Source organism: Narcine bancroftii, chromosome 5 (assembly GCF_036971445.1).
Source record: "Narcine bancroftii isolate sNarBan1 chromosome 5, sNarBan1.hap1, whole genome shotgun sequence".
Taxonomy (NCBI): Eukaryota; Metazoa; Chordata; class Chondrichthyes; order Torpediniformes; family Narcinidae; genus Narcine; species Narcine bancroftii.
This window is the reverse complement of record NC_091473.1, coordinates 210,591,250-210,614,634: the sequence shown is the minus strand read 5'-3', so window position 1 is coordinate 210,614,634 and position 23,385 is coordinate 210,591,250. Positions and strand designations below refer to the sequence as shown.

Below are 23,385 nucleotides of genomic sequence, written 5' to 3'. Positions count from 1 at the left end.
AATCAGTTGTAGGGTATAATTGGTGATGTGGGTCTCAATGGCCAGCATTGACTTCTACTGTGTTGTAAATAAAATGCTTAAAAAAGTTAAAAATATAATATTGTACAAGCAGCAATCGTGCGCAATGGGCAATTATTTTTTTTTAATTTTAAATTTAAATTTAAACATGCAGCATGGTAACAGGCCCTTTTGGCCCACGAGCCTGTGCCGCCCAATAACACCCAAATGACCTACAACCCACGGTATGTTTTGAAGGATGGAAGGAAACTGGAGCCCCTCCCTGGAGGAAACCCATGCAGGTCATGGGGAGAACGTACAAATTCCTCATAGACAGCGCAGGATTTGCACCCCAGTCCTGAGCACTGGCGCTGTAATGGCGTTGCGCGAACTGCCATGCGACCTCAACCGTGCTGCCCCAATGTTGTGCAGTAGACCATGCTTTGCTTGCAGCCATTGTGTAGAAAGGGAAATGGTATTCTCTGGGCAATTGCGTACGAGGGGCGATTGCACACAGTGAGCAATAGTGTGCTGCAGCAGTTGTGCACAGAGGGCAGTTGTGTACAAGATGCAGTGGTGAGAGAGGGGGGAATTGTGTCCAATGGGCAACTGTGTACAACAGGATCACCATTGACAGGTGGCTACTGAGAGCCTGATGTGACCCTGCCCTTTATACGCCATTCCCCAAAGTTAAAACAAGCCCGTCCCACGGGTGTAAAGGTTAAAACCTTGTGTTTTTGATTCTTGGTTAATTTTGTGCCTGTCTCTTTAAGAGAACTATTGTTTGTAGTGTTACCATAGTGACTATGATGTAATATGTCATAATATCCACCCAGGCTAATGGCTTGCCTCTCACTTAGAAGATGTGAAGGAAGCGAGGGCACGAGAAATTTTTCTTTGTATTTTTGTATCTCTCTATATCTTTGTATATCTATTATACAGTAAATGCTTTGTTATTCATTGTTATGAAAGGCTTGTGGCAAAGCTTTGCAAAAATGTTTATCCATTCTTATCAACAAATTAAAACTACATAAAGTAACATCCACAGAGTTTGATTTATTGAATTAAAAAGATCTACATTTGGGATATTGCAGCTCATGCTTTGGAAGATGATAACTTTGAAATTAGGACATATTAGAATAAGGAAGGAATCATCTGCACCAGGGGTTGTAGGACAACTGGGGTAATTGGGCAGCATGAGCTGTGGGGCGGGATGGCCTGCTACTGTGCTGTATGTCTAAATAATAAAAGTGTAAATTTTAAAAATAGCAATGAGAACATAGAACAGGCCCTTCAGCCCACAAGTGCTGTGTCAACCCAACAGCCCACTCTAACAACTGCCTAGAATCTCTCCGCTGTGTAACCCTCCCTTTTTCTCAGTTCCATGTACCAGTTTAATGGTTTCATAAATGATCCTCTTGTCCCTGTCTCCACCACCATTGCTGGCAGTGCATTCCAAGCACCTGCCCCTTTCAGTGTGAAGAACATCCCCCCCCCACCGTATTAACTCCCAAGCACCTTAAAACGATGCCCCCTTGTGTTAGTCACTTCAGCCCCGAGGAAAAAGCCTCTGGCCGTTGGTACCGTCAATGCCTCTCTTCATCTTGTATACTTATATCGGTTCACTCCTCACCCTCCGTCGCTCCAAGGAGGAAAGACCAAGTTCACTCAACCTCTCCTCATAAGGTATTCTCTCCGATCCAGGCAGTCTCCTTGTGAATCTCTTCTGCCCCCTTTCTATAGTGACCACATTTTTACTGTGATGCACTGAACTCAATACTCCAAGTGGGGCCTAACTGAGGTCTAATATTTGACACCTCAGCTCTTGAATTCTATCTCAAGGTTAATGAAGCCAACACACCATAGACCTTCTTCACCACACTGTCAAACTGTGCAGCAGCTTTGAGTGTTCTGTGGACACAAACCCCAAGATCTCTCAGTTTGTCCGTGCTACTCAAAGTCCTTCCATTAACATTGTACTCTATGTTAAAATTTGACTGACCAAAATGATCCAGTTCACACTTCTCTGGGTTAAACTCCATCTGCCACTTCTCAGCCCAACTCTGCATTCCTTCAATTACCCTCTGTAACCTCCAGCGACCCTCCAGATCAGCATCAACACCACCCACTATCGTGTCACCCACAAACTTACTAACTCACCCTTCCACTTCCTCATCCAGGCCATTTATAAAAAGCACAAAGTCCCAGAACAGATCTCAGCGTGAAGAACATTCTTCTCGTACTTAATCCCAAATACCTTAAAACGATGCCTCCTCATGTTAACCATTTCAACCCCAGGAGAAAAGCCTCTGGACTTTCATATAATCAATGCCTCTGATCATCTTGTACACCTCTATCAGGTCAACGCTCATCCTCTGTCACTCCAAGGAGGAGAAAAATAAAACAAGATTCTTCAAAGTAACTTTCTTATTAAGGACCAACAGCTGAAGAATTAACCTGTGTGAGAATTCTGAGACAGGGAAGGTAGCACATTTATCTTAGAACTGTGGAACATGGCAGCACAGAAACAGGCCCCTTCAGCCCTTCTAGTCTGCGCTGAACCATTTTTCTTCCTCGTCTCGCTGACCTGCACCCAGTCCACAGTGCTCCATACCCCTCCCATCCATGTACCTGTCCAAATTCCTCTTAAATGTTAACATTGAGCCCGCATTCACCACTTCAGCTGGCAGCTCGTTCCACACCCCCACCACTCTGTATGAAGAAGTTCCCCCTCATGTTCCTCCTAAACCAATGGTTCTCAACCTTTTTCTTTCCACTCACATACCACTTTAAGTAATCCCTATGCCATTGGTGCTTTGAGGTAAGGGATTGCTTAAGGTGATATGTGAATGGGAAGGGAAGGTTGAGAATCACTGCTCTAGACCCAATTGTCACTGAAATATTTTGCTTGAGAAAAATTGTCATTGGCCCATTTCCTTTGGAGTTATGAAACTGTGCACATAACGAGTCAATGAGGTACGATTAAAACAGTGGTTTTCAACCTTTTTCTTTCCACCCACATCCCATCTTAACCAATCCGTTACTAATCGGAGAGCACTGATGGTATAGGGATCACTGAAAGTGGGATGTGAGTGGAAAGAAAAAAGTTCAGAACCACTGACCTAAACTTTTCCCCTTTCACTCTTAACGCATGTTCTCTGGTTTGTATCTCACCTAACTTCAGTGGAAAAAAGCCCACCTACAGTTACTCTGTCTATCCCCCTCATAATTTTAAATATCAAATCTCACTTCATTCTTTTACACTCCAGGGAATAAAGTCCTAACCTGATTAATCTTTCCCTGTACAGTAACCCAGTTCCTGAAGTCTGGGCAACATCTTGGTAAATCTTCTCTGCCCTCTTTCCATCTTATTGATATCATTCCTGTAGTTAGGTGACCAAATCTGCACACAAGACTCCAAATTTGGCCTCACCAATGCCTAATACAACTTTACCATCACGTCACTGGCTGACCCACAGCAGTGCCAGTCTGCTGACATTCTCCCAGTGTCCGCGTGAATTTCCTCTGGGGGCTCCAGTTTTCCCCAACCATTCGATATGTACTGGGTGGGGGGGGTTGTAGGTCAACTGGGTGTAATTTGTCAGCACAGGGTTCTAAATTATTTTTAAAAATTAAATTTAAGATTTTTTCCATGTAACTTTCTCATTAAAGGTGCAACAACTGAAGAGTTAACCTGGTGTGAGAATTCAAGGCAGGAGGGGGAGGGTAAAGGATTTATCACTGGCTGCCCCACAGTGGAGTCGATCTGCTGAAGGATTGTTAACTGGCCTTGTGACTTCATATTTCTTTTGCACCCAGCCACCTGGTTTCCGCCGGGCCTACAGCTCTCCCCTCTACAGTAACCAACAGTTTGCCTGCATCAAGGAGCTGCTCCCTTTCTGTAAGTGGAACGATGGAGTCGTTAGAACATTGAGTGTGCTTGTGCACAAGCTCATGGGGCATCCAGAACAGTCCCGCGCATTGCAGTGGTTCAAAAGGTCTAAACATCTGTGGCAGCAGCTGGTGAGAGGGAATTACGTGCCAAACTCCCCATCTGCCATGTATTCTGTAGTGTTGCTGCGTTGGGATAACTATCAGTTTTGGTGAGTTCACATAGAGACTCAATCACAATCAGAGATTTAGAACATAGAATATGACAGCACAATGCAGGCCTTTCGGCCCTTGCTGTTGTGCCGATCCATATATTCCTTAAAAAAATTAAATCCTCCTAACCAGTAATCTTCCATCCATGTGCCTAACACTCTTAAAGGCCCCTAATGCTCCAACATCCATCATCATTCACGGCAAGGCATTCCAGGCACCCAGAACTCTCTGTGTTTAAAAAAAAAACCCTGATGTTTCCCCTAAACTACCCTCCCTTCACTTCCTTCCAAAATGCATTACCTCACACTTATCCAGATTGAACTCCATCTACCACTTTTCCGCCCAACTCTGCATCCAGTCTATATCCTTTTGTAACCTACGACAGCCTTCAGCACCATGCACAACGCCTCCAACCTTCGTATCATCCACAAACTTAATGACCCATTCTACTACCTCTTCATCTAGGTCATCTAGGGTGGCGGGGGAGGGGGGGGGATAATGGATATGCGGTGGTTGTCTAAATGGACTTTAGTAAGGCCTTTGACAAGGTCCCATATGGGAGGAAAGTCAGGAAGGTTCAGGTACTAGGTACTCATAGTGAAGTAGTGAACTTCATTCATCAAGGGCAAGACAGAGAAGCCAGAGAGTAGTGGTGGATGAATGCTTCTCAGAATGGAGGCCTGTGACTAGTGTTGCACCTCAGGGATCGCTGCTGGGACCATTGTTGCTTGTCACCTCGATCAATGATCTGGAAGATAAATTGGATCTGCAAGTTTGCAAATGACACTAAGATTTGAGGCGTTGTGGACAGTGAAGAATCTTGCAGAGAGATCTGGATCAGCTGTAAATATGGGCTGAAAAATGCAGATGGAATTTAATGCGGATAAGTGTGAGGTGTTGCATTTTGGAAGGACAAACCAAGAAAGGGATGTACATGGTAAATGGTGAGCACTGAGGGGTGAGGTAGAACAGAGAGATCTGGAAATACTGAAATTGGCGTTGCAGATGGATAGGGTTATAAAGAGAGTTTTTGGCATCTTGGCCTTCATCAATCAAAGTATTGAGTACAGGAACTGGGATGTTATATTAAAGTTGTATAAGACATTGGTGAGTCCAATTTTGGAATGCTGTTTGCAAGTTTGGTCACCTAACTACAGGAAAGATACCAATAAGATAGAAAGAGTGCAGAGAAGATTTACTAGGATGTTGCCCAGACTTCAGGAACTGAGTGACAGGGAAAGGTTAAACAGGTTAGAGTGTAGAAGAATGAGGGGAGATTTGATAGAGGTATTTAAAATTATGAGGGGGATAGACAGAGTAGATGTAGGTGGGATTTTTTCACTGAGGGTTGGTGAGATACAAACCAGAGAACATGTGTTAAGGGTGAAAGGGGAAAAGTTTAGGGGGAGCACAAGAAGGAACTTCATCATACAGAGAGCGGTGGGAGTGTTTGGAATGATCTTCCAGCTGAAGTGCTGAACGTGGGGCCCAATTTTTATATTTAAAAAGAATTTGGACAGGCACATGGATGGGAGAGGAAAGGAGAGCTGAGGATTTGGCAGGTCAGTGGGACTATGCAAAAAAAAAGGTTCAACGTGGACTAGAAGGGCCAAAGGAGCCCATTTCTGAGCTGTAATGTTCCATGGATGGCTGGTTAACTGCCATGAACTGCATGGAAGAGGGGATAGGTGGGGGGCAGGGAGGAAAGGGGTTGTGGGGTGAAGAAACTCCAAATGGACCCGTTGGTTGGGAAAATCAGTCACTCAGTGCTGTGGGTGGAGGGGGGTGGTGGGGAAATTGGTTTAATTTCCATCCGTTCTGCCTCAGCTGTTGCAAACCGGTCGGACCCCGTGTATGAAACTCTCAGGACAGGAGTGGTGATGGCCAACCGTGAGAGGAAGAAGAACTCAGAGGACAAAAAGAACGTGAGTGTCAAACCTCATGATTGGGATGGCACAGGGGAATGAGAGGTGGGATGGGTGGTGGGGTTGTGATGGGGTGGGGGGGGAGTTACTGAAATTGTGCTCCCTCTCACGGGCCTGCATCAAGGGAACTAGAAGTCAGAGCCTCCGAGAGAGAGCCCTGTGCTTTCTGAAGCCTGGGGTAGAGTGGGAGAGCAGCCGAGGACAGGGGCAAGGGCGGCTGCTTCTGCTCTGAGGAACCTGCTGCATGAGGAGGAGATCCTAGGCACCACAGAGACCTGTGTTCTCTCTACATCCGAGCCGGAAGCTCGTTGATTGCTCTGAACAACAGATTCTTTTCAGAAGTTTGCTTCCTGAAAAAAAAAATTGGGGATTATAATAGATAACTTCAAGCTGAACACAAAGGTGATTTTTAGATTTACTGTATCTCATATGTAGTTGAAGAAATGTTAAATTAACTTTTATTGAGTTTAGCATAATGATGCTGTCTCATCGCATCCCTTCAACTGATCTAAAAATGCTTTGCCACTGATTTTCGTTTGTACTCAGCATCTGATGCCTCTCATGTCAGTGTCCAGCAATAGTCGGCTGGCATTGATGGATTCCAGTTGCCCTGATACTGCTTTTCCATGGCCGCAATGTCCTGGTGAAACCTTTCTCCAAGTTTGTCGTTAACTGAATCAAGATCATAGAACCATTGAACCATAGAACATGACAGCACAGAAACAGGACAGCTTCAGACTTTCTAGCCTGTGCCCAACCATTTCTCTGCCTTGTCCCACAGACCTGCACCCAGTCCACAGCCTTCTATACCCCTCCCATCTGTGTACCTGTCCAAATTCTATTTAAAAGTTAAAATTGATCCCACATTCACTACTTCATCTGGCAGCTCGTTCCACACTCTCACCACTCTCTGTGTGAAGAAGTCCCCCTCATGTTCCACCTAACTTTTCCCCTTTCAAACTTAACCCATGTCCTTTGGTTTCTATCTCACCTATCCTCAGTGGAAAAAACCAACCTACATTTACTCTGTCTATCCCCCTCATAATTTCAAATACCTCTGTCTAATCTCCCCTCATTCCTCTAAGCTCCAGGAAACAAGACTTGTTTAAACATTCCCTGTAACTCACTTCCTGAAGTCCAGGCAACGTCCTAGTAAATCTCTTCACTCTTTCCATCTTATTGATATCTTTCCTGTAGTTAGGTGACCAAACCTGCATAATACTCCAAATTTGGCCTCACTATCATCTTAAACAACTTTACTATAACATCTCAACTCCGATACTTAAAATTTGATAGATGAAGGCCCAGAGCCAAAAGCTCTCTTTATAACCCGATCCACCTGCAATGCCACTTTCAGTATTTCCAGATCCCTCTGTTCTACCTCACTCTTCAAAATGCAACACCTCACACTTGTCCACATTAAATTCCATCTCCATTTTTCAGACCATATTTTCAGCTAGTCCAGACTCACTGTCCACAATCTTAGTGTCATCTGCAAACTTGCAGATCCAATTTATCTTCCAGATCACTGATCGAGGTGACAAGCAACAATGGTCCCAGCAACGATCCCTGAGGTGCAACACTAGTCACAGGCCTCCATTCTGAGAAGCATTCATCCACCACTACTCTCTGGCTTCTCTGTCTTGCCCTTGATGAATGAAGTTCACTACTTCACTATGAGTACCTAGTACCTGAACCTTCCTGACTTTCCTCCCATATGGGACCTTGTCAAAGGCCTTACTAAAGTCCATGTAGACAACCACTTAATATCCATTATCCCCCCCTACCCCGCCCTGGATGATCTAGATGAAGAGGCAGTAGAATGGTCAATAAGTTTGTGGATGATACGAAGGTTGGAGGTATTGTGAATGGTGCTGAAGGCTGTGGTAGGTTACAAAAGGATTTTGACTGGATGCAGAGTTGGGCAGAAAAGTGGCAGATGGAGTTCAATCTGGATAAGTGTGAGGTGATGCATTTTGGAAGGACAAGCCAGAAGGCTGAGACCTGAGTTAATGGTTGGTTAGTTAAGAGTGTGGATGGAGGGACCTTGGAGTCTAAATTCATACAAGCCTCAAGGTTGTCACGCAATTTGATAGGATAGTTAAGAAAGTCTATGGGATGCTGGGCCTCATTAATAGGGGGATTGAGTTTAAGAGTCGAGAGGTCATGTTGCAACTCCACAAATCTCTGGTGAGACCCACTTGGAGAATTGTGTTCAGTTCTGGTCACCTCATTACAGGAAGGATGTGGAAGCTGTGGAAAGGGTGTGGAGGAGATTGACCAGGATGATGCCTGGATTAGGAAATAAGTCTTATGAGGTAAGGTTAGCAGAGCTGGGACTTTGGAGTGAAGAAGAATGAGAGAAGACTTGATGGAGGTCGACAAGATTATGAGGCATAGATAGGGTGGACAGCCAGCACCTGTTTCCCAGGGCAGGATCAGCAAACATCAGAGGACATATATACAAAGTGATGTTTAAGGGAGATATCAGGAGTAAGTTTTCTTACATAGGGAGTTGTGGGTACCTGGAATGCCTTGCCGGGGATGGTGGTGGAGGCTGAAACATTAGGGGGCATTTAAGAGATTCTTGGATAGACATAGGTTAGGTTAAAAGGAGGGGCAAAAGGTTTGAGAGAGCCGTGGTTTTCAAGGAATATTGGAAACTTGGTTCGAAGAAAAAGGGAGGCGTACATTAGATATAAGAAGCATGGAGTTAAGGAGATGTTTGAAAGATACATTGAATGTAAGAGGAATCTTAAGAGAGGAATTAGGAAAGCTAAAAGAAGGTACGAGGAAACTATGGCAAGCAGGGTGAAAACTAATCCAAAAGAGTTCTACAAATATGTTAATGGTAAAAGGAAAGCTAGAGACAAAATTGGTCCCTTAGAAAATCAGAGCGGAAAACTGTGTGTGGAGCCTAGAGAAATGGGGGAGATATTGAACAGATTCTTTTCTTCGGTATTCACTAAGGAGAAGGATATTGGGAGATGTGAGATTAAAAAAAAGCAAATTGGGTAAATATGGGGAATATAGAGATTACAAAAGGTGTAGTTTTAGGGCTTTTGAAGAATATAAAGGTGGATAAGTCTCCAGGACCAGACGGGATCTTCCCCAGGACATTGAGAGAAGTGAAGGAGGAAATAGCAGAGGCTCTGGCGGTAATTTTCCAAATGTCATTAGATATGGGGATAGTGCCGGAGGATTGGCGCATTGCGCATGTGGTTCCGTTATTTAAAAAGGGTTCAAGGAGCAAGCCTGGCAACTATCGGCCTGTAAGTTTGACGTCTGTGGTAGGTAAGTTAATGGAGAAAATTCTTAGAGATAGTACTTATAAACATCTGGATAGACAGGGTCTGATCAGGAGCACTCAACATGGATTTGTGGGAGGAAGGTCATGTTTGACCAATCTGATTGAATTTTTTGAAGAGGTGACTAGGAATGTGGATGAGGGTATGTTATGTTATGTTATGGATGAAAGAATAATAGAGGATTATGGGTAGGGAGGATTTGGTACTTTTTTAAGGAATATATGGGTCAACAGAACATCGAGGGCCAAAGAGCCTGTTCTGTGTTGTCGTATTCTATGTTCTATGTTAACTGCGAAACTTGCCACTCAAAGAGGATTCACACTGTCCTTTTCAGCAAAGAACCTTGTGCATCGCTTTGTTGAGCACCTTCGCTCCATCCGCACCAGTGACAAGGACTTCCAAGAGGCCAACCATTTCAGTTCCGTGCCCTACTCCCACACTCATGTGTCCACCTATGGCCTCGTGCTCTCCCATCTGGACCACCCACAAATTAGAGGAATAACACCCGATTCTCCACCCAGCCAGACAGCATTAACATTGACCTCCGGTTCTTGCTCACCTGCTCTCCTTTCCCCCTCCAGTGCTTCCCTTCCCCCTGTCAGCTCTCCACCCCCTTCCCTCTCTATTCACCCAGCCATCCCTCCTCCCCCAGCTCAATGCTGTGCCCTCCCTCCCTTCTCCACCTATTACCTGCTGCCTTTAGGACTGTGCTGCACCCTCAACCCCTCCTGCCTTTACCTTTTTGTTCAGACGCCTGCTGACATTTTGCCCATATCATGGTGAAGGGCTCAAGCCCGAAACGTCAGTGACGTATCTTTACCTTTGCTACATGAAGGACACTGTTTGATTGGCTGAGTTTCTCCAGCCTTGTGTTTTTTCCCGTTTACATTAAACCCATTTTACTTTACCCGAGTCACCATCAACTCTCCCCCCCGATACTAGTCCTCACCCAACACACGGGGACAATTGACCCACTGAACTGTACATCTTGGGAGCATGGATAAGGATAAAAGCAGACAAAATGGGAGAGTGTTTCATTGGGGAAGGGCTAATTATGATGGGATGAGGCTGGAACCGGCGAGAGTAAACTGGAAACAGGTGTTCAAAGGTGAAAGTACAGAGCTCATGTGGAGGATGTTTAGGGACCACTTCTGCTGGGTTCAGGATAGGTTTGTCCCACTGGGACAAGGAAAAAAAGGTAGGAAAGGGGAGCCATGGTTGACAAAGCAGGTGAGACAGGTAGTGAAGAGGATGTAGGGAGCATAGGTTAGATATAGGAAGCAGGAAACAGGAAGGGCTCATGAGAAGTATATGATAGCCAGGAAAGAGCTTATGGAAGGACTTGGATGAGCTTGAAGGGGGCATGAGAAGGCCTTGGATTAAGGAGAACCCCAAGGCATTCTATAACGTATGTGAAGAACAGAAGGATGTTGAGAATGAAGGTGGGGCTGCTAAAGGATAAAGGAGGCAGCATGTGGCTGGAGGTGGAGGAAGCTGGGGAGGGCCTAAATGAATACTTTGATTCTGTATTCACAAGAGAAAAGGACTTGGATCAGGGTGAGTTCTAATAGATTAGGCCTGTGTGCTGGGTGATGTTGAGGAAGTGGAAGTGTTGGATCTCCTTAAAAACATTGATATAATGTTGGCTATGTCTCTTTACCTTTGTTATATAAAGGATACGTTCTGACCTGCTGACTTTCTCCAGCTTTGTGATTTTACTTCAACCGTGACCTCTGCAGACTTTCGCGTTTCACTTGTGCATCCTTTATTCTCAGTTTCTCCAAACCCCTGGCCTGCCCTTCCCTTCAACGCCCCCGGTGAGGCCCGATCCACTCCCTCCCCGCAGGTGATGGTGACGCTGCTCCAGATCCCATCAGCGGGTCCGCACGCACCAGTTTTCACCCTCAACACCACATCAGTGTCTGTGGGTTTACCCCGGTACTTCCACAGCCCCTGCATTCACACAGTCCAAACCGTCGGTGACCCCAAGCTCCAGATCCGATCCTCTGATACGATCAGGAAACCTTTTTGGGATTTTAAATAAAAACCACCGGCAGGCCTGTTCGGAATCGATGGCAGTTGGGCTGGGTGGTTGGACCCTGCAGGGGAAGCGCTATGTCTCCACTTCGCGCTCTCCGTGGGTTCTCACCAGTGACAGCGGTGCCATTACAACAGCTCCATCAGCATGGAGGGGGTCCCCTCCCAGTATTCGGGGAATGGAGGGGTGGGGGTTCTGCCCTGAGATCGCAGTGGACACCTCAACCCACAAAACATTGTCGTGGGAACGCAATTTCAGCCCCAGGGCTGTGTCAGGTCGGGATAACTTCAGGAGGAAGTTGGGAGGGCTCGATCCAGTCCTCATCGAGGGTTCAGCAGTGGAGAGGGACAAGAACTTCAAATTCCTGGGTGTCAATAATTCCAAGGACTGGTTCTTCGTGTCCATGTAATTATGAAGAAACCTCATCAGCAGCTGTTCTTTGTGAGGTGTTTGTGGGGTTTCGGTATGTCACCGAAGACTCAGAAACTTCTACAGGTGTATCATGGAAAGCATTCTGGGCTGGTTGCATCACTGACTGGTACGGAGGTGCCAACTCTCATGACAAGAAAAATCTCCAGAGTTTGTTACATCAGCCTGCGACATCACAGGCACCAGACTTCACTCCATCAAGGGCATCTACATGAGGCGGTGTCTTAAGAAAGTGGCCTCTATTCTCAAGAACTCCCACCACTTAGGCCATGCCCTCTTCACACTGCCACCATCGGGGAAAAGATGAGCCTGAAGATGAGCACTCAGCGGCACAAGTACAGCTTCTTCCCCTCCGCCATCAGATTCCTGAACGATCAATGAACCACAGTTACCAGTTCGCTCTGACTTTCATGCGCTGTTTTTAAGGTGGTTTATATGATGGTTTTCACTTTGATTCTGTCACAAAACGATGAATTTTGTAACTGGTTCACGAGAATAAATTCTGATTCTGTTTCTGGTACTAACTCTGTACCTCTCTCCTGTGTTTTTCAGCCTATGCAAATGGTTGACGAAGAACTTGATAGTCCCACATCTGGGGAAGGGCACAGCTCAGGAGGTAGGTGACGGGGCTGGGGTGGGTAGCTTCACCCTGCCTGTTGTGACAAGTTTGATCAGTCTCAAATCCACCACCAGCTGGCGTGCGGCGTCTGCCTCAGAGTAAGAGAGCAAGAGATCGCTGACCTATCACCTGCTTGCGTTTCTCTGCAGCCTTCCCATTGGACCGCTGCCTTCCCAGCGACCTATCACCTGCTTGCATTTCCCTGCAGCCTTCCCATTAGACCGCTGCCTTCCCAGCTGACCTATCACCTGCTTGTGTTTCCCTGCAGCCTTCCCATTGGACTGCTGCCTTCCCAGCTGACCTATCACCTGCTTGTGTTTCCCTGCAGCCTTCCCATTGGACCACTGTCTTCCCAGCTGAAGCAGCTGGAAAAATTTAAGGCAGGTGGCTGGCGTGCAGAAATTATTACTTTTGGCCGCTTGCTTCGGCCTTGCATGCCCCATTCCGACTGTTCCGACTGATAGTGGGAACAGATATCAGATTTATATTCACAGTACATACAACCCTGAGATTCTTTTTCCTGTAGGCCAGGCAGAATTACCATTTACTGGCAATGCAAAAAGCTGAACACATGGAAACAAATATAGAACTGTAAACAAATTGACTGTGCAATACAGAGAGAAATAAAAGAAAATCAATAAAGTGCACAAGTAAAAGTCCTTAAATGAGTCCCTGATTGAGTTTGTTGTTGAGGAGTCTGATGGTGGAGGGGGAGCAGCTGTTCCTGAACCTGGTGGTGCGAGTCCTGTAGCACCCATACCCCTTTCCTGATGGCAACAGCGAGAACAGAGCGTGTGCTGGGTGGAATGGATCCTTGCTGCTCTCTGATGGCAGCGTTTTTGTAGATGTTTTCAACGGTGGGGTGGGATTTGTCTCTGATGTCCTGGGCTGTGTCCACTACCTTTTGCATTCTGGTCGATTGCATTACTGTCTGGTACGGAGGCACCAACACTCAGGATAAGAATAAACTCCACAGGGTTATTAACACAGCCTGTGACATCATGGGCACCAGACTCCACTCCATCAAGGACATCTACAGGAGGTGGTGTCTTAAAAAGCAGCCTCTATCCTCAAGGACTCCACCCTCCCAGGCCATGCCCTTTTCACTCTACTACCATCAGGGAAAAGGTACAGGAGCCTGAAGACGAGCCCTCAGCAGCACAAGGACAGCTTCTTCCCTGCTGCAGATTCCTGAACCATCGATGAACCGAAGACAATGCCTCACTTTGACGTTTCAAGCACTAGTTTTATTTATGTTGGAAGGTGGTTTATATGAACATTTGCCCTGTGACATTGCCACAAAACGATGAATTTCGTGACTTGTTCATGACAATAAATTCTGATTACATTTTAATTTAAATGTAGGCATACAGCACGGAAATAGGCCCTTTTGTCCCACGAGCCTGTTCCACCCAATTGACCTACAAACCCCAATAAATTTTGAACAGCGGGAGGAAATCAGAGACTCTAAATTAAATTTAAAATGCAAAATTTAAATTTAGATGTTCAGCGCAGTAATAGGCCATTTCGGCCCACAAGACTGTGCTGCCCAATTATACCCAATTGACCTACACTCCCGGGTATATTTTGAATGGTGGGAGGGAACTGGAGCTCCGGGAAAAACCCACGCAGACACAGTGAGAACGTACAAACTCCTGACAGACAGTGCGGAATTTAAATCCTGGTCTTGATCACTGGCGCTGTAAAGGCGCTGCACTAACCGCTGCACCAACCGTATCACTCCTGATTCTGATTCAGGAAACAGTAACTCGCATCCAGCGGAATGTTCTATCCATCCAACAGTGCTGGGAAATTTTCCGAGAGCAAGTTCGATCTGATTTCTTTGGGCCACCTTGTTTCCTCAGTGACCATCTCTCCCCCCCACCCCCCACTGACTGCCTCCCTTGAACAGGGTTTATCCCCTGGACTACCCAAGAGGAGTTGGTTTGGGGGCCCTTCTCACGAGACATGCTTCTGCGGACGATCGGATCTTTTGGAAGTGACGGAGTCCACTTTTTTTGCTTCTGCAGGTGAACCAGCGGCAGACAAAAAGGAGAAGAATGACTCAGATGAGGCGAAGGTGAGGCTAGGGCCTGGGCAAGTGGGTGAGGTCAGTAGCAGCCAATGCTGAGGTCGTTTTCACAGCTCAGAAGCAGTCGAAAAAATCCTCCTGGATGGCAGAGAGGGAAATGGCCTCCCTCCTGGTTCCTCGATATCGCCTTTGCACGGCGGATGAGCAAGAGATCCCCGGCAATCAACCCTGACTATGGATGCTGTCTGCATGGAGTTTGCATGTGCTCCCCTTGATCCAAGCAATCAAGCAATCCAAGCTCTCCATCTCCTCCTGGTTGTTCTGATCTCCAGTGGAGATTATGGACAGTGTCCATAATGTTTGGGACAAAGACACTTTTTCCCCCCTTTTTTTAAACCCTGTGCTCCACAGTTTTAATTTTGCAGTTAAACAATTCATAATCCAGATTTTATTTGAGGTTTATTTGTATACAATTTGGTTTGACCTTGTAGAAATTACAATACTTTTTATACATAGTTCTCTCATTTCAGGGCAACGATGTTTGGGACATTTGGCTTTACAGGTGTTTGTGAGTATTCGGGTACGTTTAATTACTTCATTAGTGCAGGTATAAGAGAGCTATGCTTGCTTCTAAGCTTTTGATCCCCTTTGGAGTCTGCATTTGCCAGAGTCAAAGAAGCCATCGTGAGGCTGACAAACAAGAATAAAACAGTGAGAGACATCGTCCAAACCTCAGGATTATCGACGTCAACAGTTTGGAACATCATTAAGAAGAAAGAGCGGACTGGGTGAGCTCAGTAACCACAAAGGGACTGGTATTCTAAGGAAGACCTCCACTACTGATGACAGAAGCACGTCAGACGCATGTTGGACAGATCAGAAACACTCTTCAGGAGGCGGGCGTGTCAATGGCGACTGTCCACAGAAGACTTCCTGAACAGAAATGCAGAGGCTGCTCTGCAAGATGCAAGCCCCATGGCAAAGGTGGTGGATTTTGGATCTTGGGCCGTTCCTTTCTGCCTCCAACACTTGGCTCAAGCCATTACATCTGACACAGGTTCATCTTGGGCTCATCCATCCACAAGACCTTTTCCAGTATTCCAAGGCTCTTATATACTTCTTGCCAAACTGTAATCCTTTCTGTGGCTAACTAGTGGTTTGCATCTTGCCTCTATATTTCTTTTCATGAGGTTTTTTGCATCGACACATCCACACCTGCCTCCTGAAGCGTGTTTCTGATCTGTCCAACATGCGTCTGATGTGCTTCTGTCATCAGTAGTGGAGGGCTTCCTTGGAATACCAGTCCCTTTGTGGTTACTGAGCTCACCCAGTCCGCTCTTTCTTCTTAATGATGTTCCAAACAGTTGACGTCGATAATCCTGAGGTTTGGGCGATGTCTCTCACTGTTTCATTCTTGTTTTTCAGCCTCATAATGGTTTCTTTGACTTTCATTGCCATAACTCTGGTCCTCATGTTGAACAATGTCAACTGCAGACTCCAAAGGGGATCAAAAGCTTAGAAGCAAGCATAGCTCTCATACCTGCACTAATGAAGTAATTAAACGTACCCGAATACTCACAAACACCTGTGAAGCCAAATGTCCCAAACATCGTTGCCCTGAAATGAGAGAACTATGTATAAAAAGTGCTGTAATTTTTACAAGGTCAAACCAAAATGTACACAAATAACCTCAAATAAAATCTGGAATGTGCACTTTAATGGCATGTGAATTGTTTGATTACAAATTTAAAATTGTGGAGCAAAGGGGCAAAGAAAGGAAAAAAGTGTCTGCCCAAAACATCATGGAGGGCACTGAACATTTCAGTGGGTCAATTGTCCCTGTGTGTTGGGTGAGGGCAAGAATATGAAGGAGTTGATGGTGACAAGGGTAGACTAAAATGGTTTGAATGTCAGTGGGTAAAAACACAATGCTGGAGAAACTCAGCAGGTCAAACAGTGTCCTTCATGTAGCATACATCGCCAACGTTTTGAGCTTGAGCCCTTCACCAGGGTACAGAAATGAGTCAGGGTGAGTACGCAGTCGTGGAGCTCAAGAGCAGCAGGGATTACGGACGGGTGGAGCTCGAGAGCAGCAGGGATTACGGATGGGGAGCAGTGAGGGAGAATCCCACAGGCCTCCCTTCGGAGAGCAGAGGAGAACTTCTTTAGGGCAGGGCTATCCCTCAAAGAGATTTTGCAGAGTTTTGCAGCAGTCAGAGGTAAAACACAAAAGTCTGCAGACACCACTGTTAAAGTGAAAATATAGCAATGGAGAAACTCAGCAGGTCAACAGCGTCCTCTATGTAGCAAAGATAAAGATACATCACCGACGTTTTGGGCTTAAGCCCTCTAACAAGGTGTGGAAAACTATCGACAGGCATCCGAACAAAAAGAATGGCCGGATAAAAGGTACCTTTGCTTTGTCCACACCAGTGATGGGGACCTCCCAGTGGCCAACCATTTCAGTTCTGCACTCCACGCCCACACTCACGTGTCTGTTCATGGTCTCATGCTCTCCCATCCAGACCACCCACAAATTGGAGGGGCAACACCTGATTTTCCGTCTGGACCCTGTCCAGCCGGACGGCATCAACATCGACTTTTCTGGTTTCTGCTCACCTGCCCTCCTTTCCCCCTCCCTTCCCTTCCCTCTGTCAGCCCTCCACCCCCTTCCCTCTCTATTCACCGAGCCATCCCTCCTCCCCCTGCTTGCTGCTGTGCCCTCCTTCTTTTCTCCACCTATTATCTCCTGCCTTTGGGACCATTTTCCTCTCCCCCTCGCCTTCCCATTTACCTTTTCACTTTGGCACCTGCTGACATTTTTCCGTACCTTGACAAAGGGCTCAAGCCCAAAACGTCAGTGATATATCTTTATCCTTTCTACATAAAGGACCCTGTTTGACCTGCTGAGTTTCTCCAGCATTGTGTTTTTACTTCGACCATGGTGTCTGCAGACTTTAGTGTTTTATTTCTTTGCCTTAACCTTTTGACCCTCGACTTCTCTTTGGACAGAACAAAAAGCCACAGCCCGGCATGAGAGGCGGCTTTTCCCAGACTCACTATTTTGTGGCACTGTACAGATACAAAGCCCAGGAGAAGGATGATCTCGATTTTCAGTAAGTCACACCCCAGAACGAGTCGGGGAGCGGCAGACAGATGTGATCCCGCGGTGTTTACTGTCATGCTTACAATACACAGACCAGACTAGGGGTGGCCAAACCACAGCTCGTCAGCCAAGCACGGCTCATTGACATATAACGTGCCGGCTGGCGGAGGTACGTTGGCTGAGATGGGAATCATGTGAGCCTGTGCTCGGCCGCGGACTCACCATCTGCCCACCAATCCGAGCTCCCTGAAGCCCTAAACAATGCAGGTACTTACCGTGGTCAAAAGCAGTATGGTGTGCAGCAAGCAAGCACAATAAAGGCTGTACAACAGGCTTTATTCCAGTAAAAGTCTAATCATCAATTCAAGCCTTAGTGGCGTGACTGGCTCAGGAGGGGCCGGCTCAGGTTTATATTCAGGTCAGCTGATTGACAGCCGGCCAGGTGGAGTCAGCCCCTTAGATGGTCTATTCAGATCAGCTGATTGACAGCCAGCCAGGCAGAGTCAGCTCCCTAGGTGGTCTATTCAGGTCAGCTGATTGACAGTCGGCCATGTGGAGTCAGCCTCTTAGGTGGTCTTCTTGCAGGTACAGAGATCGCCCCCCTGCAGTCGGCTGGTGGTTCTAAAACCACAGTGTATTAGCAACCCCCTAAATTTTAGCCTTAAATTTGTTCCACAAAATTTGACTATTACATGCATGGATGCAGTAAGTGTACTTTTTGATTTTTGAAACTAATACAAATTAGCAGTTTAAAAATTACTAACATGAATTAATATGATGAGATACACGTGTTCTTAATATTTAAATGAAAAATTTCTAACAAAATGTACATATAAGAGTAAAATCGAGCATTCTCAGACATACAGCATAGTAACAGGCTCTTTTGGCCCACGAGTCCAAACCGCCCAATTTACACCCAAATGACCGACAACCCCCAGTACGTTTTGAACGGTGGGAGGAAGCTGGAGACCCCGGGGAAAAACTGACACAGACACAGGGAGAACATACAAACACCATACAGAGAGCGCGGGATTCGAACCCCGGTCCCGATCGCCAGTGCTGGAACAGTTACTACACCAACTGCACTACCCTGGCAAATTAGAGGCTTAAAAACTACATACATGAATAATTATTATTAAATACATGTTTTTATTAATATTTCAATCAACATTTTATAACAAAATGCATGTCTGTGCAAAAACGTGAAGGTAATATTTTTTCATGCCTTGTGGCTCTCAAAAGATGTTATGTGACTCTTACGTTAAACATGTTTGGCCATTCCCTGGACTAAATGGTGGGTTGTTGGGTGGGGGGTGGGTGGGTGGGTGGAGGTGAAAGAGGTTTGTATTTTTTAAAGAATGAAGTCTGGAATAAGAGCAGGGAATGTTGGCGATGCTCGGGAGTTTGGGCAGTGTCCATGGAGAGACAGATACTATGGGGGTGGGGTGGGGTGTTGACCTCATTGGGTGACACCATCAGAGGGGGTGACACCAAAATTAATCACGTGGTTTTGTCTGCATGCGCTGCAAGGTTACCACCACCCTGCCCCCAGTCAGCACCATTGCCACTAAACACCCCCCCCACTTAGTCAACACCACCATCCCCCCCTCCCGGTCAGCACCATCACTGCCACACCCCCACATCCCACTCAGCGCCGTCGCTGCAACCCCTGGGGGCATTGACACCAGGAATTACTGCACTAGGTGACACCAACCCTAGTGACGCCACTGGAGACCAATGCAATCAATGCATCCTGCCATGACCTCTCGTTACAATCACCATCTGTCCCATATGCATGCGTGAAAGCAGCCACACACTGTCCTCACCTCGTCTAACACCAAGCTGTGGGAGGTTCATCAGAGCAGAGTTCTGGCAGGAATGAGAGTCCACACCTGGTTCCCAGCCAAGTGGGGCACTGGTTTGAAAGTTTTCTTCTTTTATTTTAAATTGAGTTGTACTGCACGGTGACAGGCCCTCCAGTCCACAAATTCATACCATCCAATATCAAAGTGAGAAAAAATCCAGGGAAGATTTACTAGGATGTTGCCCAGTCTTCCGGAACTGAGTGACAGATTAGGACTTTCTTCCCTATAGCATAGAAGAATGAGGGGAGATTTGAGATTTAAAACTACAAGGGGGGATAGACAGGGTTATTGTGGGTTGGTTTTTTTTCCCCACTGAGGGTCAGTGAGATACAAACCAGAGGACATGGGTTAAGGGTGAAAGGGGAAAGGTTTAGAGGGAACATTTTGGGAAACTTCTACACACAGAGAGGGGTGGGAGTGTGGAATGAGCTGAAGTGGTGAATGTGGAGTCAATTTCAGCATTTAAGAAGAATCTGAACAGGTACATGGATGGGAGAGGCATGGCAGGCTATGGACTGGGTGCAGGTCAGTGGGGCAAGGCAGAAAAACGGTCAGCACAGACTGAAGGGTCGAAGGGGCCTGTTTCTGTGCTGTAATGATCTATGGTTGTATCTGTGGTTCTACGCCCGATCGACCTTTGTACGTTTTGGGAGGGTGGGAGGAAACCGGAGAAAATCCACGTGGACATGGGAGAAGATACAAACTCCTTACAGATAGCGCGGGATTCAAACCCAGTCACAGTGTTGCGCTATGCTAAACATGCCGCCAGTTTTGTTTGTTTCATTAATGAATTCTTCAGTAGGTTTGCAGGTAGAATTAAATTGGTGAGAGAATGAACATGGAAGGAGTTCAGCTACATATTATAATTTTAAAAAACTTATTTTAGACATACAGCACGGTTACAGGCCCCATTGGCCTACGAGCCCATGCTGCCCAATTACACCCAACTAGCCTACAACCCCCGGTATGTATTGAAGGGTGGGAGGAAGCTATAGGTCCCTCTACAGCCAAGTTTTTGTGACCTTTCCGGGCACGTGTTTCATCTGGTGAGGGCTGAGTTCAGGGTCTCCACCCTGTCTGTCTCCCCACAGAAGCTGCCCAGTCCGCCGAGTCTTGCCGGCGGTCTCTGTTTTCAGTTTGGGATTTGTAGCATCTGCGGCGCTTTGCTTTTTGTCGGAGGAGGGTGTGCGTTCATGTTCTTCCGCCATCTGTGTGCTGTTGAGGGAAGATTAAACCAACAGCTTCTTCCTGCTGGGTGACTTTTTGTCTTTTAAGCTGTTTATTCTTAGTGCAGGCACATTAGTTAGGCAAAGTAAGAGTGCATCTCAGAAACCGGGGTTTGACTAGACTTCGTTTGGGGCTGACTATCCAGTGTCCCCCAGCCCTGCCTGAGTCCTGGAGTTGCAGTGGGTTGTGGGATTTGCCCAGTCTCATGTGAGTGGGCCATGGGATATCTGGCTAAGTTGGAAACAATGTCTCCTCTCACTGACTATTAGCACAGGTGCACATCGAGGATGCGAGCTTCACCCACTGCTCCATACACTATACACCCATGGCTGTGTGACTAGGCACAATACCAATGCTATGATCATCGGCAGAATCACGAACGACAGTGAGGAAGCGTGCAGGAGGTAGATAGATCTGCTGGGTGAGGGGGTGACGCCGAGAACCTTGCACTAAACATCAGCAAAACCAAGGAGATGCTTGTGGACTTAAGGAGAAAGTGAGGAGAACAAGACCCAGTCGTCATCGAGGGCTCAGTAGTAGAAGGGGTCAAGAACTTCAAATTACCAGGTGATAATATTTCCAAGGATCCATCCTGGAACCTCCATATCAATAGATATCTCCATATCTAGTGCCACATGCTAGAGAGGATGTGGAGGATGAATGTATGGCTAAAGATCTGGTGCAGGGGGCAGGGGATAAGATTTTTGGATCATTGGGATCTCTTCTGGGGAAAGTCGGACTTGTACAAAAGGGACAGACTCCACTTGAACTGGAAGGGGACCAATATCCTGGCAAGCAGATTTGCTAGAGCTGTGGGGGAGGGTTTAAACTAGTTTGGCAGGGGGGTGGGGAGCAGAGTTTGCGAACAGTGTCTGGGGTGCATGGCCACCTAGTTAAGAATGATAAAGATAACAAAGGAAGGATGGAGGTTAAGGTAAAAGGTAGAAAAGGGAATATATGTGAGGGTCATTCTCTGAGATGCATGTGAACAAGGTAGATGAGCTTAGAGCATGGATTGGTACTTGGAATCATGATGTTGTGGCAATTAGTGAGACCTGGTTACAGGAGGGACACGACTGGCAACTAAATATTCCAGAATACAAATGTTTTAGATGTGATAGAACAGGGGGTAAAAAAGGGGGAGGAGTTGCTCTGCTTGTTAAGGAGGAAATTACTGCCGTGAGGTGGTAGGATGATTTGGAGGGATCATCCAGTGAGGCTGTTTGAGTGGAATTGAGGGGTGGAGGAGGCATGAGGGCACTAATAGGAGTGTATTATAAACCACCAAATGGGCCAAGAAAATTGGAAGAACAAAATTTTAAGGAAATAGCATATATGTGTGATAAACTTAAGGTAGTGATCATGGGAGATTTTAACTTCCCTCACATTGATTGGGATACCCATACAGTAAGAGGGCAGGATGGGCTAGAGTTTGTCAAATGTGTACAAGATAGTTTTCTTAATCAATACATAGAGGAACCGACTCAGGACGGTGTAATACTGGATCTCCTGTTAGGGAATGAGATAGGTCAGGTGTCTGAGGTTAATGTTGGAGAACAAATTGGGTCTAGTGATCACAACTCTATTAGTTTTAGGGTAGTTTTATGGAAGAGCAAAGAAGGGCCTAAAGTTAAGGTTCTGGATTGGAGAAAAGCAAATTTCGAAGGAATAAGAATGGCTTTGGGGAGTATTGAGTGGGACATGATTTTTTTTTCAGGGAAAAATGGAGAATATTCAAAGAAGAAATTTTGAGAGTACAGAGTAGATATGTCCCAGTGAGGATCAAAGGAAAGGCTGGAAGTCATAAGGAGCCTTGGTTTTCGAGGAATATTAGAAATTTGGTTAGGAGAAAGAGGGAGGTGTACAAGAGGTATAAACAGCAGGGTGCTGAGAAATTGAAAGAGGACTACAAGGAGTGTAGAAAAAATATTAAGAAAGAAATTAGAAAGGCCAAAAACAGGCACGAAGAGGCTGTGGCAGGCAGAGTAAGAATAAATCCAAAGGGTTTCTATAGGTACATTAAAAGTAAAAGTTTAGTGAGGGATAGAATTGGACCCCTTGTAGATAGGGAGGGTAGGCTGTGTGAGAAGTCAGAGGAGATGGGGGAAATTTTAAATGATTTCTTTTCCTCGGTATTCACTGGGGAAAAAAATATTGCACCAGTTGAAGTAAAGAAAAATAGTGGGGAGTCATGAATCATATAAAGATAATCAAGGAGGTAGTGATGGCAGTGTTAAAAAAGATAAAGGTGGACAAATCTCCGGGTCTGGACAAAGTATTCCCAAGAACGCTCAGGGAGACTAGTGTACAGATAGTGGGACCATTAACAGAGATATTTAGGATGTCACTGGTCACGGGGGTAGTGCCAGAGGATTGAGGGTGGCTCATGTTGTTCCGCTGTTTAATAAGAAAGGGTCCAAGTGTAAGCCTGGAAATTATAGACCTATGAGTCTGATGTCTGTGGTGGGTAAGTTGATGGAAAGTGTTCTGAGGGATGGCATTTACAAATATTTGGAAGAACAGGGATTGATAGGTAGTAGTCAGCATGGTTTTGTCAGGGGTAGATCATGCTTATCAAACCTTATAGAGTTTTTTGAGGGGGTTACAAAAAAGATTGATGAAGGGAAGGCTGTGGATGTTGTCTATTTAGACTTCAGTAAAGCTTTTGACAAAGTTCCCCACAGGAGGTTAGGAAAGAAGGTGGAGGCATTAGGTATAAATAAGGAGGTAGTGAA

At 46.0% G+C, this 23,385-nt stretch overlaps 1 protein-coding gene across 6 annotated transcripts in view; it reads left to right on the top strand.

Annotated features, from left to right (window-relative positions):
* stac3 (SH3 and cysteine rich domain 3) overlaps window positions 1-23,385 on the top strand; it is a 73,276-nt gene that overhangs the window by 34,438 nt on the left and 15,453 nt on the right. For all 6 annotated transcript variants that reach the window (XM_069940958.1, XM_069940959.1, XM_069940957.1 and 3 more), the window contains 5 exons: window positions 3,817-3,898; window positions 5,929-6,026; window positions 12,354-12,417; window positions 14,451-14,500; window positions 17,465-17,568. In XM_069940958.1, coding sequence (XP_069797059.1) covers window positions 3,817-3,898; window positions 5,929-6,026; window positions 12,354-12,417; window positions 14,451-14,500; window positions 17,465-17,568 — 398 coding nt within the window. The remainder of the gene's footprint in view (window positions 1-3,816; window positions 3,899-5,928; window positions 6,027-12,353; window positions 12,418-14,450; window positions 14,501-17,464; window positions 17,569-23,385) is intronic.